This window comes from Castor canadensis, chromosome X, assembly GCF_047511655.1.
Source record: "Castor canadensis chromosome X, mCasCan1.hap1v2, whole genome shotgun sequence".
Lineage (NCBI taxonomy): Eukaryota > Metazoa > Chordata > Mammalia > Rodentia > Castoridae > Castor > Castor canadensis.
The window spans coordinates 129,728,761-129,744,041 of NC_133405.1; the positions used below are offsets into that span (position 1 = coordinate 129,728,761).

The 15,281-nt window shown below is 40.5% G+C and overlaps 1 protein-coding gene across 4 annotated transcripts in view; it reads right to left on the minus strand.

Annotated features, from left to right (window-relative positions):
* Nucleotides 1–5,740: 5,740 nt before the first annotated feature.
* The window catches only part of Bmx (BMX non-receptor tyrosine kinase), a 140,154-nt gene continuing 130,613 nt past the window's right edge, over nucleotides 5,741–15,281 (minus strand). For 3 of the 4 annotated variants that reach the window (XM_074064446.1, XM_074064447.1, XM_074064445.1), the window contains 2 exons: nucleotides 9,608–9,765; nucleotides 5,741–6,217 (listed from right to left, as the gene is read on the minus strand). In XM_074064446.1, coding sequence (XP_073920547.1) covers nucleotides 6,143–6,217; nucleotides 9,608–9,765 — 233 coding nt within the window. In that variant the 3' untranslated portion in view covers nucleotides 5,741–6,142. The remainder of the gene's footprint in view (nucleotides 6,218–9,607; nucleotides 9,766–15,281) is intronic. The other variant, XM_074064444.1, reaches the window with a different exon arrangement.

The following is a 15,281-nucleotide window of genomic DNA, read 5'->3' on the forward strand; positions in this document are numbered from 1 at the left end:
CTCCACCCACTAAATCACAGTGTATGCTAACTTTGTTAGAGTGACTTTGTACCTAATATATCCATGTGATAATGGTAATGGTGGATTAGTCAGCCACCTCAGGGGAGGATGACAAAATCCCCTATGAAATAGCCTCAAGATAACAAAATCTGGCTCAGGTATGTGGTGCTCAGTTAGCAAAGACAGAGTTCTTGGTCTTTGCAGTGACAGCCATGCTCTTCCAGTCAAGCACTCTTATCACCATCTACCTCACCCTCTAGCCTGCCATTGGACCCAAACTTAGGGCAACATACACCAGCATTTCCTCTTTACTGACATTCCCATCTCATTAACACCCTTTTCTTGTATCTTACATATGTCCTATCTCTTCCAATGTACCATGAAAATGAAAATATTCTGCCAACCTACTGTTAGCTAAACATCTCTTGTAATTGCCACGCTCTCTTTATAAAGTTCCCATTTCTTGTTTTGGTTTGACGCAATTCAAACATAACCTCAATGGGAGCCAACTGCATCCTAACACCTTCTGAAGAGCCTCCCAGCTGTGGCAAAGGATTCATGGGTTGTAACACAGAAATTAGACAAACCCGTTCATTTCCCTAACTTAATTTTTTTTTTTACCAGTGTAGTACTTATTGCCCACTTGTGCAGCTTGTGGTCCATTTCCTGGGTAACAGCATCCTCTGTACCTTGGCGAACTATGATGCATGGGAAAAATCCTGTCCACCACTTGTTTTTGTATGTCCTGTGAGTTAATGATTTTTGTATTTTTTAGTGGTTGAAAAAAAGTAGAATAACATTTCATGACATGTGAAAATAATATGAAATTCAAATCTCAATGTCCATAAATAAAATTTTATTGGATCACAGCCACACCCATTCATTTTCATATTGTCTAAGGCTGCTTTTGTGCTACGAACAGAGTTGAGTAGTAGACACAGAGATGGTATGGTCTCCAAAGCCTTTAACAGGCAAACTTGGCTGACCTCTGGGCCATAAGGAAGCAAATACTAAACGGAAGAGTCATTGTGGAGCTCAGAAACCAACGAACATTTGCTTATGGAATCTGAAACCATTCACTGAGTGTTTTCTTCCTGGGAATTTAACTATTTCTTATGGGGGTAGGGTTGACAGGAGAAGGAGTCAGGCAAGAAAGGACAGGTGCTACCTTCTACTTTCTTGGTGTCTGTCAGTGATTTATTCCCTCACTTAAAATGCACACCTTCCCCATTTAGGTGAAGATGGAGCTTTAGGCTCAATCTTTCCTTCTCAAAGACATACTCACAAGTTAGAATCAAAATTAAGAACCATTCTACTATGTTGGATCTTCCTCTTAGTTAACTCACACAGATATGATAGGAGTTTTGCTTGACGCTCATGACATTGTGTTTGACTTTTGGCAAATCAGAAAAGGCTCAGCAAAGCTGTCGGATTTCCCCTAGCAAATACTTTAGCTGAAGTTGCTCTTGACTTGCATTTAGGAAAGCTTCTTATCATTTCTTTACTCCCTAGAGAGTGTAGGCAGACTCCCGGTTTAAAATTGTGACAATAAATGCTGCATATCACCACAAAAACAAAGTTAAACAGCATTTTAAACACCATTATGAATATTTTAAAATAGTATGAATAGTCTTCCTTTATTTGGCTCCTCCTGGCATCACAGGAAGTATTTTCTGAAAAACCTCTAGCAGTACCTTAAATTCTTGCTTAATTTTTGGAGCCAGGCTTCTAAGCAAGGCTTTGGCCTCTTTTCATAGTAAACAATTCTGTATTATCTGAATTTTTGCAATGAGCATGTATTATTTTTGATATAAAGCAGATTTTTGAAAGAACAAATATACAAAAATAAGGATAAGAAAGGCAAACAATCTTCAAGAGGGAGACTAGAAAGAAAGGATGAGTCTGTGTTGAAGGCTCCTCTGGATAGGATCTGAGAGAGAGCAGGAAAGGCTGGTGCCTCCATCTGACTGTGGGTCCGTTAGAGAGAACAGGGTTGTGTCACTTGTTCATTCTTTTCCCTGGGACAGGAGAGAATCGGGCACACCAAAAAATACTAAATAAATAAACAAATGAATGAATATATCAATGCCTGAGTGATTATTTTTATTTAAATTGTTTTATTATTCATATGTGCATACAAGGCTTGGTTCATTTCTCCCCCCTGCCCCCACCCCCTCCCTTACCACCCACTCCGCCCCCTCCCTCTCCCCCTACCCCCTCAATACCCAGCAGAAACTATTTTGCCCTTATTTCTAATTTTGTTGTAGAGAGAGTATAAGCAATAATAGGAAGGAACAAGGGGTTTTGCTGGTTGAGATAAGGATAGCTATACAGGGCATTGACTCACATTGATTTCCTGTGCGTGTGTGTTACCTTCTAGGTTAATTCTTTTTGATCTAACCTTTTCTCTAGTACCTGGTCCCCTTTTCCTATTGGCCTCAGTTGCTTTAAGGTATCTGCTTTAGTTTCTCTGCGTTAAGGGCAACAAATGCTAGCTAGTTTTTTAGGTGTCTTACCTACCTCACCCCTCCCTTGTGTGCTCTCGCTTTTATCATGTGCTCATAGTCCAATCCCATTGTTGTGTTTGCCCTTGATCCAATGTCCACCTATGAGGGAGAACATACGATTTTTGGTTTTTTGAGCCAGGCTAACCTCACTCAGAATGATGTTCTCCAATTCCATCCATTTACCAGCGAATGATAACATTTCGTTCTTCTTCATGGCTGCATAAAATTCCATTGTGTATAGATACCACATTTTCTTGATCCATTCGTCAGTAGTGGGGCATCTTGGCTGTTTCCATAACTTGGCTATTGTGAATAGTGCCGCAATAAACATGAGTGTGCAGGTGCCTCTGGAGTAACCTGTGTCACAGTCTTTTGGGTATATCCCCAAGAGTGGATACCACATTTTCTTAATCCATTTGTCAGTGGTGGGGCATCTTGGCCTTTTCCATAACTTGGCTATTGTGAATAGTGCCGCAATAAACATGGGTGTGCAGGTGCCTCTGGAGTAACAGTCTTTTGGGTATATCCCCAAGAGTGGTAATGCTGGATCAAATGGTAGATCAATGTTTAGCTTTTTAAGTAGCCTCCAAATTTTTTTCCAGAGTGGTTGTACTAGTCTACATTCCCACCAACAGTGTAAGAGGGTTCCTTTTTCCCCGCATCCTCGCCAACACCTGTTGTTGGTGGTGTTGCTAATGATGGCTATTCTAACAGGGGTGAGGTGGAATCTTAGTGTGGTTTTAATTTGCATTTCCTTTATTGCTAGAGATGATGAACATTTTTTCATGTGTTTTTTGGCCATTTGAATTTCTTCTTTTGAGAAAGTTCTGTTTAGTTCACGTGCCCATTTCTTTATTGGTTCATTAGTTTTGGGAGAATTTAGTTTTTTAAGTTCCCTATATATTCTGGTTATCAGTCCTTTGTCTGATGTGTAGCTGGCAAATATTTTCTCCCACTCTGTGGGTGTTCTCTTCAGTTTAGAGACCATTTCTTTTGATGAACAGAAGCTTTTTAGTTTTATGAGGTCCCATTTATCTATGCTATCTCTTAGTTGCTGTGCTGCTGGGGTTTCGTTGAGAAAGTTCTTACCTATACCTACTAACTCCAGAGTATTTCCTACTCTTTCCTGTATCAACTTAAGAGTTTGGGGTCTGATATTAAGATCCTTGATCCATTTTGAGTTAATCTTGGTATAGGGTGATATACATAGATCTAGTTTCAGTTTTTTGCAGACTGCTAACCAGTTTTCCCAGCAGTTTTTGTTGAAGAGGCTGCTATTTCACCATTGTATATTTTTAGCTCCTTTGTCAAAGACAAGTTGGTTATAGTTGTGTGGCTTCATATCTGGGTCCTCTATTCTGTTCCACTGGTCTTCATGTCTGTTTTTGTGCCAGTACCATGCTGTTTTTATTGCTACTGCTTTGTAATGTAGTTTGAAGTCAGGTACCGTGATATCTCCAGCATTGTTCTTTTGACTGAGTATTGCCTTGGCTATTCATGGCCTCTTGTGTTTCCATATAAATTTAACAGTAGATTTTTCAATCTCTTTAATGAATGTCATTGGGATTTTGATGGGAATTTCATTAAACATGTAGATTACTTTTGGGAGTATAGACATTTTTACTATGTTGATTCTACCAATCCATGAGCATGGGAGATCTCTCCACTTTCTATAGTCTTCCTCAATCTCTTTCTTCAGAAGTGTATAGTTTTCCTTGTAGAGGTCATTCACATCTTTTGTTAGGTTTACACCTAGGTATTTGATTTTTTTTGAGGCTATTGTAAATGGAATTGTTTTCATACATTCTTTTTCAGTTTGCTCATTGTTAGTGTATAGAAATGCTAATGATTTTTCTATGTTGATTTTATATCTTGCTACCTTGCTGTAGCTATTGATGATGTCTAGGAGCCTCTGAGTTGAGTTTTTTGGGTCTTTAAGTTATAGAGTCATGTTGTCTGCAAATAGGGATATTTTGACAGTTTCTTTACCTATTTGTATTCCTTTTATTCCTTCTTCTTGCCTAATTGCTCTGGCTAGGAATTCCAGTACTATGTTGAATAGGAGTGGAGATAGTGGGCATCCTTGTCTGGTTTCTGATTTTAGAGGGAATGGTTTCAGTTTTTCTCCATTAAGTATAATGCTGGCTGTAGGTTTGTCATATATAGCTTTTATAATGTTGAGGTACTTTCCTTCTATTCCTAGTTTTCTTAGAGCTTTTATCATCTGAGTGATTATTTTTAAAGTTCCATTTCATACATGGAGATATGTATACCTCTTTAAAAGTAGCAGACTATTATTGTGTCAGTTCTCTACTGAAATAAAGATATCATTAATTAAACGTCAAGAAACAAATAAGCAAGAGGGACATTTGAGGGAGCTGGTGGATGATGGAGTGGGTAGGATGAGAAAGGGTATGAATGTCTCCTAAGGGAGAGTATTAGCTTCTATCTGAAAAATATTAGTAGCACTTAATTGAGGTATCCTTTCATTGTAATGGTGAACCCTCCACAAAATTTTTCTCTCTCCCTTCTTGATATTATAGAGAAGACAATGAAATATTTCCAAAAAGATGAAAGCCTATGAGTTCAGCAGCAGGCCATGAAGAAGGGCATTGCTAGGAACTGTTTAACGCAAAAATACCTTTTATAACAGCCAGGAGAAGCTGAAATAGTACTTTTGTATCTTTGAGTTAAGATAGAAGACTGAAATAGAAACTTCAGCTGTCTGCAAGTGAGCCAGAACCCCAGGGCCCCAAACTCAAGGATGTCAAATGATTAGAAAGCAGCAATATCTTCAGTTCTAGAAACAAGATTATCATTTCGCTAAGTTGTGACTGAGAATAGTTAAGGTTAAGGTAAGAGGCACTGTACTTTAGCATCTTTTACGATGTGCTCTCTGTGAAATACACTGTTTAATCACACTGTATAACGTTAGTTTTATATTTGTATATACGACATGAACATTGTTCTAATCTGGATATCAGTTGAGAGTTGTGCCATTTGGATTGAATTATGGGCCATACAACTGGGCTCCACAGAGGGAGGTGCCCTGGGGCACCTGGGGCTGTTCAGAATGAACACATCAGCAGCATCTGGGAGCTTGTGAAAATTGCCAATTGACAGGCCATGCTCAGACCTGCCCCATCAGAATTTCTGGGGGTGGTCCCTAAGAACTTATGTTTTAATGAACTCTCCATTTGATTCTTATGCACGCTGAAGTTTGAGACCATTGAAATACAAAGGCAAACATTCACATTTCTGTACTTGATGGTATATTTAATTATCATGGTAGTGACAACAGAAAAGTATGAATACCCAACAAATAATTTTTCAATTCTGTTCAATCTATACACATGATACACACCCTCTCTACATTGCAATCTGGGAATATTCTTCTACTATAGGCTAGGAAGTGTTATATTAAGAGCAGCAGAAACAAAATGACTAATTTGACCTAAACTTCAAAGAAATTTTTTTCCCTATATTGCTTGTTTCCAGATAACATAATAAACAAATAATGCACAGAACATTACTAAGAACTAACTAAATTATATTGTGCCTTGCTACTTTCCTTCAAAAGAATGAAAATGTTGACCAACATTTATTCATTCTCATTGGCACTCCTCCTTTCTTCTTCAAGGCTTGTCTTTTTCCTGAAGTGGTTCAATGGAAGATAAGAGTTGCTGGAATGTGGGACGCTTTTCTGGAAGCTAAATAAGAGAAAACCCCAATGTTTTAGATGGTGAAAGTCATGATTAAAAAGAAAACCATATAAAATATTTATACTTCAGTCCTAAAGCTAGTGACGTTTCAAATGTGGAAACACTACAGACATTTCTGCTGAGATCAAGAACAAGGGGCAGATACATGCTACTCCATCACTCTTAACATCATGTTGAAAGTACTAACCAATTCAGTCAGAAAGTAAAGACAAGCCCTAAGAATTGGAAAAGGAAAAGTATCTTTATTTTTATAGGATACAATTGTGCACCTAAAAAGCCCAAGAGGATCAATGACAGAATCAACTCAAACAATAAAGGATTTCACCAGGATAGCAGGGTAGAAAGTTAATATATGAAGGGGGCATGACTGGAGTGGTGGAGCGCTTGCCTACCTAGCAGGTGCAAGGCCTTGGGTTTAATCACCAGCACCATAAAAAGCCTATTTAATTGTGACTTACTTTCCAGAAGCAATAAAAACAAATTTGATACATTCAACTACATTAAAAAAAACTTTTGCATGACCAACACAAAAACAAAAAACACTATCAACCAAATCAAAATATAAGTGACAATCTGGGAGAAAATATAGCCAACTCAGATAAAGTGTGAATATCTCTAATTTATAAAGTTATCCTTAAAATATGATAAAAAAAAGGGAATGATGGTTCTCTGAAAAATGTACAAATGACCCTTAAAATATTAAAAGAGGCCTCACCTCAGTCATAATGAAAGACATACATATTAAAGTGGCATAAAATGCCACTTTTCATCTGTCAGATTAGCAAAAATTCCAAAGCTGACAATGAGCCCCATGGGTGAGGCAAACACCCATTTGCTAGTGAGGCAGCACCAATGGAGAGGAATTTGGATGCTGATTGTTTTGTAAGAAAGGGAAACCAGAAAACCTACACACATTCATGAGCTCATTTTTGCATAAAAAAATTCCAGGAGGATAAACCAGAATCTAATGAAAATTCTGAATGCCTTTTAATCTTCGTATGGGTTTGCAAAGTTGTAAAGTAAAATATAAACAAAGGGAGAGGAAACCAAAATCTACCAGCTCTACTTCCTGTATGTGGAACCTTTAACTGGGTATTGTGTCTGTGTAAACCTCTCTTCATAGAGTCTGCCACAGCACTTATGGTCCTATGAACCAACTGTGGGAAGCAAGCAGTCTCTCCCCATTCGGGGTCCCCATCCATCCAGTGGTGCAGTCATATTCCAGGCAATTAGAGTAGGGAGGCCCAGGGAGGCTGCTAGCTTCAACTGGAAAACACTTGTGGACTCTTCTTACTTTGACAGGTGACAGCAGTTGTGGGCCTGGTTGTGGTCTAGGCTCTAGCAGGTTTCTAACTCTATTTAGACCAAGTCTGACCTTCTGGCTCTGTCCAAACTCCCAGCAACTACTTTTGGGGTTAAAAAAGGGTGGGGAAAACTCAGACACTATTCCAAGCTCCACTGGGTGGGCAATGACAAAAGTACCGCATCCCAGGCAATCATTTAAGGCTGTCTGATAAAACAGTAAGCGATAGAGTCAGCAACTCTTGCACAGTAGGACTATAGCTCCAGTCCGGGAAATTAGGAACTCCTGTAGTAAGTTACGTGCATCAATTTATTCCTAGCACCAAGGGTGCCTGGGTGCTTTGTAATTATATCATAACAATAACAAACACAAAGCACTTGCTGTGTACCAGGGACTGTTGTAAAGGCTCAGTGACACTAATTCAGCCAATCCTCATAATGATCCTATGAGGTCAGTGTTATTTTACATGGAAGCACAGAGGTGTCAGGAGGCTTGTTCAAGGTCAGACAGAGGGTAAGTAATCAAGGCACGACTCAACCTGGATATTCTGGCTCCAGAATTCATATGCTTAACTACTACATTGATTTGCTTGTTACTAGTGAATGAATGAATGCAGCATTAGACCCTTTAGTCATGAAGAGTAGCATGCAATAGTTAGGAGCTACGAGCTTTTAGATTAATGTTCTTAAAAGCTTCATTTTGGCTTGTCATTGCTCAAAAGTCTTTAATGGCTCCCTATTGCCTATAAAAAAACAAAACTCCCACTCTTCTTATCATTCACCTTGCAGAATCTGGACCAGACTTACTCTTCCAAATTTATTTTCACCCCTTCCTACAATGTCTCCAGCCAAGAACACCATGCTGCTCCTTGTTGTCACATCTTTGCTTGTGTGGTGTCACCTAGCCACCCTTTGACCACGTCTCCACTCATATACCAAGGGGATTTTTCAGAGATTTCCTAATTTGGCTCAGATACCAACACATTCAGGAAGCTAGCTGCTCTCTTTCCTCTGAGCTCCTTTTCTTACTTGCCTTTCTAGTTTGGATGCTTAATTATGAACTGCTTGTTTTTTCAGTCCCACCGTGTGTATGCACAGACTTTGAGTTCAGTGAGGGCAGAAGTAGAGCCTCATACCAATATCCCCTATTAGTTCTAAGAACATACTAGATTGGTTTTTGGTGGTAGTAGAGCTTGGACTCAGGGCCTTGTGCTTGCTAGGCAGGCCCCCACTTGAGCCACGCCCCAGCCCTTTTTAATTTTAGCTATTTTTTTCAAATAGGATCTCATGTTGATGCCCAGGCTGGCCTGGACCACGATCTTCCCACTTACACTTCCTACATAACTGGGATGACAGGTGAACCTCACCATACCCAGCTTTTATTGGTTCAGGTGGGGGTCTCACAAACTTTTTGCCTGGGCTGGCCTCCAACCACGATCCTCACAATCTCTGCCTCCCGAATAAGCTAGGATTACAGGCATGAGCCAATGAACCCAGTCCATAGTAGATGTTTTGTAAATTAATCCCCTGTGACATTTGCTCCATGCCTTCCCCATGCAACACTTTTATTCAGTGTCTGGGAGGCAGGGAAATAGACGCTTTTGTCTCTCTGCTTTGGCAATTGTGTACAACAACTTCTTTGCTCTACACGTGGTTAGATATTTCTGTTACACATTTTCTACTTGAGGAGAGACTCCATACTTTTGTGGTTAAGAACAGTGATCTTGGCACCAGCCAGCCTGTCTCTTACCAGCTGTGTAACCTTAGGTAAGTCACTGAGCCTCCCTGGGCCTCTTTCCTCTTCTGTAAGTTTTTGTGATGATGACCTCCCTCACAGTGTTTCCTGATAAACAAATGAGTTAATGTTTACAAAGTTCTTAGAACAGTGCTGAACACAAGTTGTTCAGTAAATTGTTGGCACCTGCATTGTTCATGTTAGATTACAAATGTTTGAGGGCAGGGGCTCAAAGCTGTATCAGGTGCTTTCCCTCACAAAACGCTTTGGCCCTGGGTGATGCAGCAAAGATCATGGGTGCACTTAGGACCCCTTCCAGCACACTTAGGAAGCACACTTGCCTCATGCCAGCAGCTGTACATGATCTGGTAGATGGTGTCCGATGCCAGCTGTGGCCGGTAGAGTCTGTGGCCCTGGGAGACCTTCACAACCACCTGGGAGTTGTCGTACAAGTCGTAGGGCTGCTTCCCCAGGCTGAACACCTCCCACATCAGGATACCTGCACCACACCGAGGGGGCCGGCAGAGAAAAAGGAAAGAGAGCCAATGTTAGAAGATGCAGGGTTTGTGGAATGAGCTTCACACCACAGGTTCAGGAGGCTGCGGGTTAGGGCAAGGATCCCTGGGAAAGGAGTCCTAGTGAAAGGGCAGGCATGGAGGATGGGCCTGCACCCTTACTTCTGGAGCCCAGTGTCTCTTCCCCACATCATTGGATACCTGTATTCCAGTGCTTTCTGGAGAACAGTGAACAGCAAGGGCGACTTGGGGTCAAGGTTCTCAGGCTGCGCCAGTAAGGCAGCTGGGACTTCATTTAGCCTCACTGTGACAACAGCCTGCATGGTGACGCCTGGCCCCAACTCTTGTGTGCCATGAAGCCTTCACCCTTTCTTTCTCTGTGTTTTGGCAACTATGCACAAGAACTTCATTGTGCAAATTACCTTTCAATGGAAATGCCAAGATAAAAGCACTGGTGACTTTCCCCCTTCTGTTGCTGCAGTGATTTATCACTTTTTCTGGGTTCCACATCCTTTCAGGAATCTGATAGAAGCCAGTGGCTCTCCCCTTGGGAAAGTGAATGTAAAGCTTTTTTGTATGTGGTTTCAGGATGTTCACAGTCTCCCAAAGCTTATCCAGGGCATTGAGAACTCCAGGTTAAGAAACCGAGTTGTGCTCATGGGGGCGAAGAGGGTGGCATTTGGGGTCGGTTAGACGTGACCGAGTTCTTCCACTTATAGGTTGGGTAAGTTCCTGTATCCCTCTCAGCCTTGGGTTTCCTGACTATGAAAAGATATTTGCAACCTCCTGGACTTGCCACAGAATTAAGAAGGATGCAACATGTAGTCCTCTTTAAGAGTGCCAGGATGTTTTTTGCTTGTTTTGGTGGGACTGGGATTTGAACTCAGGGCTTCATGCTTGCAAAGCAGGTGCTCTACCATTTCAGCCATGCTTCCTGTCCATTTTGCTCTGGTTATTTTGGAGATGGGAAGTCTTGTGAACTATTTGCCTTGGCTAGCATTGAACTATGATGCTCCCGATCTCAGAAATTCTAGTTTCCCAAGAAACTAGAATTACAGGTGTGAGCTACCAGTGCTCTGTGTACTGGATGTTGTAAGTGCTATCTGAATGGTGCTATTCTGACCAAGGAACAAAACTTTGGGAAACCAGAAATCTGTACGAAGATAAGTGTTCTAAAATTGCAATTGAGGTACTAACTTCAAGCTTTCTTTGACCTTAAGGCTATAGACCTTTTGTAAAATATTCCTAATAAAGCAATCTTGCAGGTTGTTGTAGCACCCCACACACCTTTTTAAAAAACATACATTCTTTGACCTCAACAAGAACTACAAACCATTGAAGAAAGAAATCAAAGAAGACTACAGAAGGTGGAGAGATCTCCCATGCTCGTGGATTGGCAGAACCAACATAGTAAAAATGGCTACACTAGCAAAAGTAATCTACATGTTCAACACAATTTCCATCAAAATCCCAATGACATTCATTGCAGAGATTGAAAAATCTACTCTAAAGTTCATTTGGAAAAGCAAGAGACTGCGAATAGCCAAGAAAATACTGAGCAAAAAGAGCAAGAGCAACGCTGGAGGCATCACAATACCCAACTTCAAACTATACTACAGAGCCATAGCAATAAAACAGCATGGTACTGGCACAAAAACAGACAGGAAGACCAGTGGAACAGAATAGAGGACCCTGATATGAATCCACACAGCTATGCCCACCTTATTTTTGACAAAGGCACCAAAAACATATGATGGAGAAAAGACAGCCTCTTTAACAAATGCTGCTGGGAAAAGTGGTTATCTGCCTGCAGAAAACTGAAACTAGATCTGTGCCTGTCACCCTGTACTGAGAAGTAACTCAAAGTGGATTGAGGACCGTAATATCAGACCTGAAACCTTAAAGTTAGTACTGGAAAGAGCAGGGTACACACTGGAAGCAATAGGTTATAGGGAAGGACTTCCTCAGTAGAACTCAAGCGGCCCAGCAACTAAGAGAAAGAAAGGATTGACAAATGGGACTACATGAAATTAAAAAGCTTCTGCACAACAAAAGAAATGGTCTCTAAATTGAAGAGGCCACCCACAGAATGGGAGAAAATCTTTGCCAGCTATACATCAGACAAGGGACTGATAATCAGAACATACAGGGAGCTCAAAAAGCTATACTCTCCCAAAATCAATAAAAAATGGGCAACTGAACTGAACAGAACTCTTTCAAAGGAAGAAATCCAAATGGTTAAAAAACACATGAAAAAAAAATGCTTACCATCCCTGGTCATAGAGGAAATGCAAATCAAAACCACAGTAAGATTCCACCTCACTTCTGTTAGAATAGCTACCATCAAGAACACCACCACCAACAAATGTTGGTGAGGATGCGGGGAAAAAGGAACCCTCACACACTGCTGGTGGGAATGTAAGCTAGTACAACCACAGTATGGAGGCTCCTTAAAAAATTAAAAATAGATCTGCCATATGATCCAGCAATCCCACTCCTAGGGATATACCCGAAGGAATATGACTCAGGTTACTCCAGAGGCACCTGCACACCCATGTTTATTGCAGCATTATTCACAATAGCCAAGTTATGGAAACAACCAAGATGCCCCACTACTGACGAATGGATCAAGAAAATGTGGTATCTATACACAATGGAATTTTACTCAGCCACAAAGAATGAAATTTTGTCATTCGCAGGTAAATGGATGGAACTGGAGAACATCATCTTAAGTGAAGTTAGCCAGGCTCAGAAGGCCAAAAATCACATGTTCTCCCTCATATGCGGATTACAGACCTAAAACAAATGCAGTAATATTATTGGACGTGGATCACACACAAAAAGGAGACCATACATGGGAGGAATAGGGAAAGGGAAGGAAATAAAAAACTTGAATGTGGTTGATGTGCTCACTGTAGAGGAGTGAATTTAGTAATCTTAAACTGACAGAGGTCACTATGGGAAGGTGACTGGGAAGTAGTGAAGAGGCCTGGTAGAGATGAATCAATCGGGGCTGTAATACACATGTGCATGGAAGCAATGCTAGGACTCTCCCTGTGTAGCTATCTTCATCTCAAAGTAGCAAAAACGCCATGTTTCTTGCTTTATCCTACAAAATTGGAGAACAGGAGGGTGGAACAGGTTCTGCCTGGAAGGAGGGGGCAATTGGCACTGGTGGGAGGGGGGAGGTGGTGGGAAAAGGGGTAGGAGGATGAATACAGTGCAAATAATGTATATACATGTATGTAAATGCCAAAATCATACCTGTTGAAACTGTTCCAGGAATTGGGGAGTGGGGATGAAGGAAAGCAGTGGAAGGGGGTGAATTCAAGTATGATGTATCTGATACATTGTAAGCACCTTTGTAAAGCCACAATGTACCCCCACCTAGCACAACAACAACAAAAAACATAAATTCCAAACAACTATCCAAAAGAGGGCTGCTCTTTCACAACCTTCTCTTTGGAAGACTGTGCACTTAGGTCAAGGTTAATGTCACAGTTCAAAACAATTGAGGGCTCTTCTTTGGGAATCACTTTCAGAGGACCTGACTCATTTTGAATACCCTTATTGGGGACAGATTGTTTAAGAATAGATTTATTGCTTGAAAACAGTGAGAAAATACTTGGAACTAGTTCTATTGTGTATGAAGAATAATCGAGCTGGGAAATGTTTGGTTTTTTGTTCAAAAACAAGCTGTAAGTATTGAATTATCAAGAGCACTGATTTTTAAAAATCCCATTCATTAGGCATATTGATTGATACATGGATATTGAAACTGATTTGGACAAGGTACAAAATGGCATAACCTATTTACCAACTATGTTATTTTTGTGACTTTTCCTTTTCTGTGTATGTTTGGATTAAAAAAAAAACCAACAATGACACTTTCCAAAAGAGAATAGTTAGTTTTTAAAATTGTGTCACACAGAAAAATAAAAAGCTAACTAAATTTTCCTTTTTTTTGAGCAGTCTTCTAGGTGTCAGGTAGTAAATCAAGTTGCACTTAAGAACTAAGACAAGCGTGAAATAGATCTCAGTCTCATATAATAGATTTTATAACTTTATGATAACTTTGATTACTTATCCCGGGCCCATCTGACAATTATTGAAAACAGTCCTGACATTCTCACCATATAAAAAAAAACCTCAAAATCTACAGAGTTACAATTGAAGAACCATTTTCCTTTCTTACTTACCTTTAGTAAATTAAAAAATTTTTGGTTTGTATTTTGCACTACTATCAAACCCAGTATGGAAAGGAATGGCATGGGTGTGTGCCACTAACACTTTAACTACAGAAATAGGTCTCCTAGTTTGGTCCTGGACTGTTGTCTCCCACCTCTGAGTTAAAATAAGAATTTTAATAAAAAGAAGACAGTACTTGAAGTGAGGTATGAGCTTGCTGAAGTTAGGATCCTCACTGTCCTCCAAAGGCCCAGGAGTTAAAGGTTTGGCCTTTTGGAAGCTGATGGAAGCTTTAAGAGGTGTGGCCTAGTGAGAAGTTTTACATCACTGGGGGTTTGTCCTTAAAGGGGAAAGTGAGACCTCAGCCCCTTCTCTTCCTCTCTCTTTTGCTTCCTGGAGATTGAAGTGAGCAGCTTTGCTGCAGCCTATCCTCCCCACTATGACACGCCATCTGAGCCCAGGCCCAAAAGCAATAGGGCCAATGAAAATTGGGAGTCAAAATAAAGCTGCTTTATTTCAAAGTTGATTATCTCAGATATTTGTTATAATGTTGGAAATCTGACTAACACAGAGCTAAGGAAAGTACTGAGATATGTCTGAAGCTTACGTTTGGGATGCCCAAAGAATTGGTCCATTCAGCTGCATGCTGGTGGCTCATGCCAGCAATCCTCAGAAGGTAGAGATCAGGAAGATTGTGGTTTGAGGCCAGCCCAGGCAAATAGTTTGAGAGACCCTATCTCAACAATACCCAACACAAAAAAGGGCTGGTGGAGTGGTAGAATGTCTGACTAACAAGCCAAGCAAGCATGAGGCCCTGAGGTCAAACCCCAGGACTTCTAAAAATAGAGAATTGGTCCATTCAGAAGGGAATGGCTATCACAGTCACTTTCAGGCAGAAAAATCAATAATTTCATTTTTAGCCTTTCAACTTTTTGAACTTCAAGCAAACTCAGATTTAGTTTTTAGTGACTCCTTTAAAACTTAAGGCCGGTGTGGTAGCGCAGACCCACAATCCCAGCACTTGGGAGGGTGGGGCAAGAGGATCATGAATTCAAGGCCAACCTTGACTATATATAAAAAAACCAAAACTGCCTGAAATATTCCTTGGAAAAGCTTTGATATTGTGAGAAAATGCTAGCAGGTTGTAAATTATGTAATGTGCAGAAGACGTCCTAACACCTGACCCAAGAAAGTAAATCATTGTCTTCAACCTCTTGCTTGTCTCAGACCATATGTGTAATTTTGGAAATGCTCAAGGTCCTTTTCCACATGGATGTTGCTGCCCTTGTGGTTTCCTGTTGCAGAAGTCAGA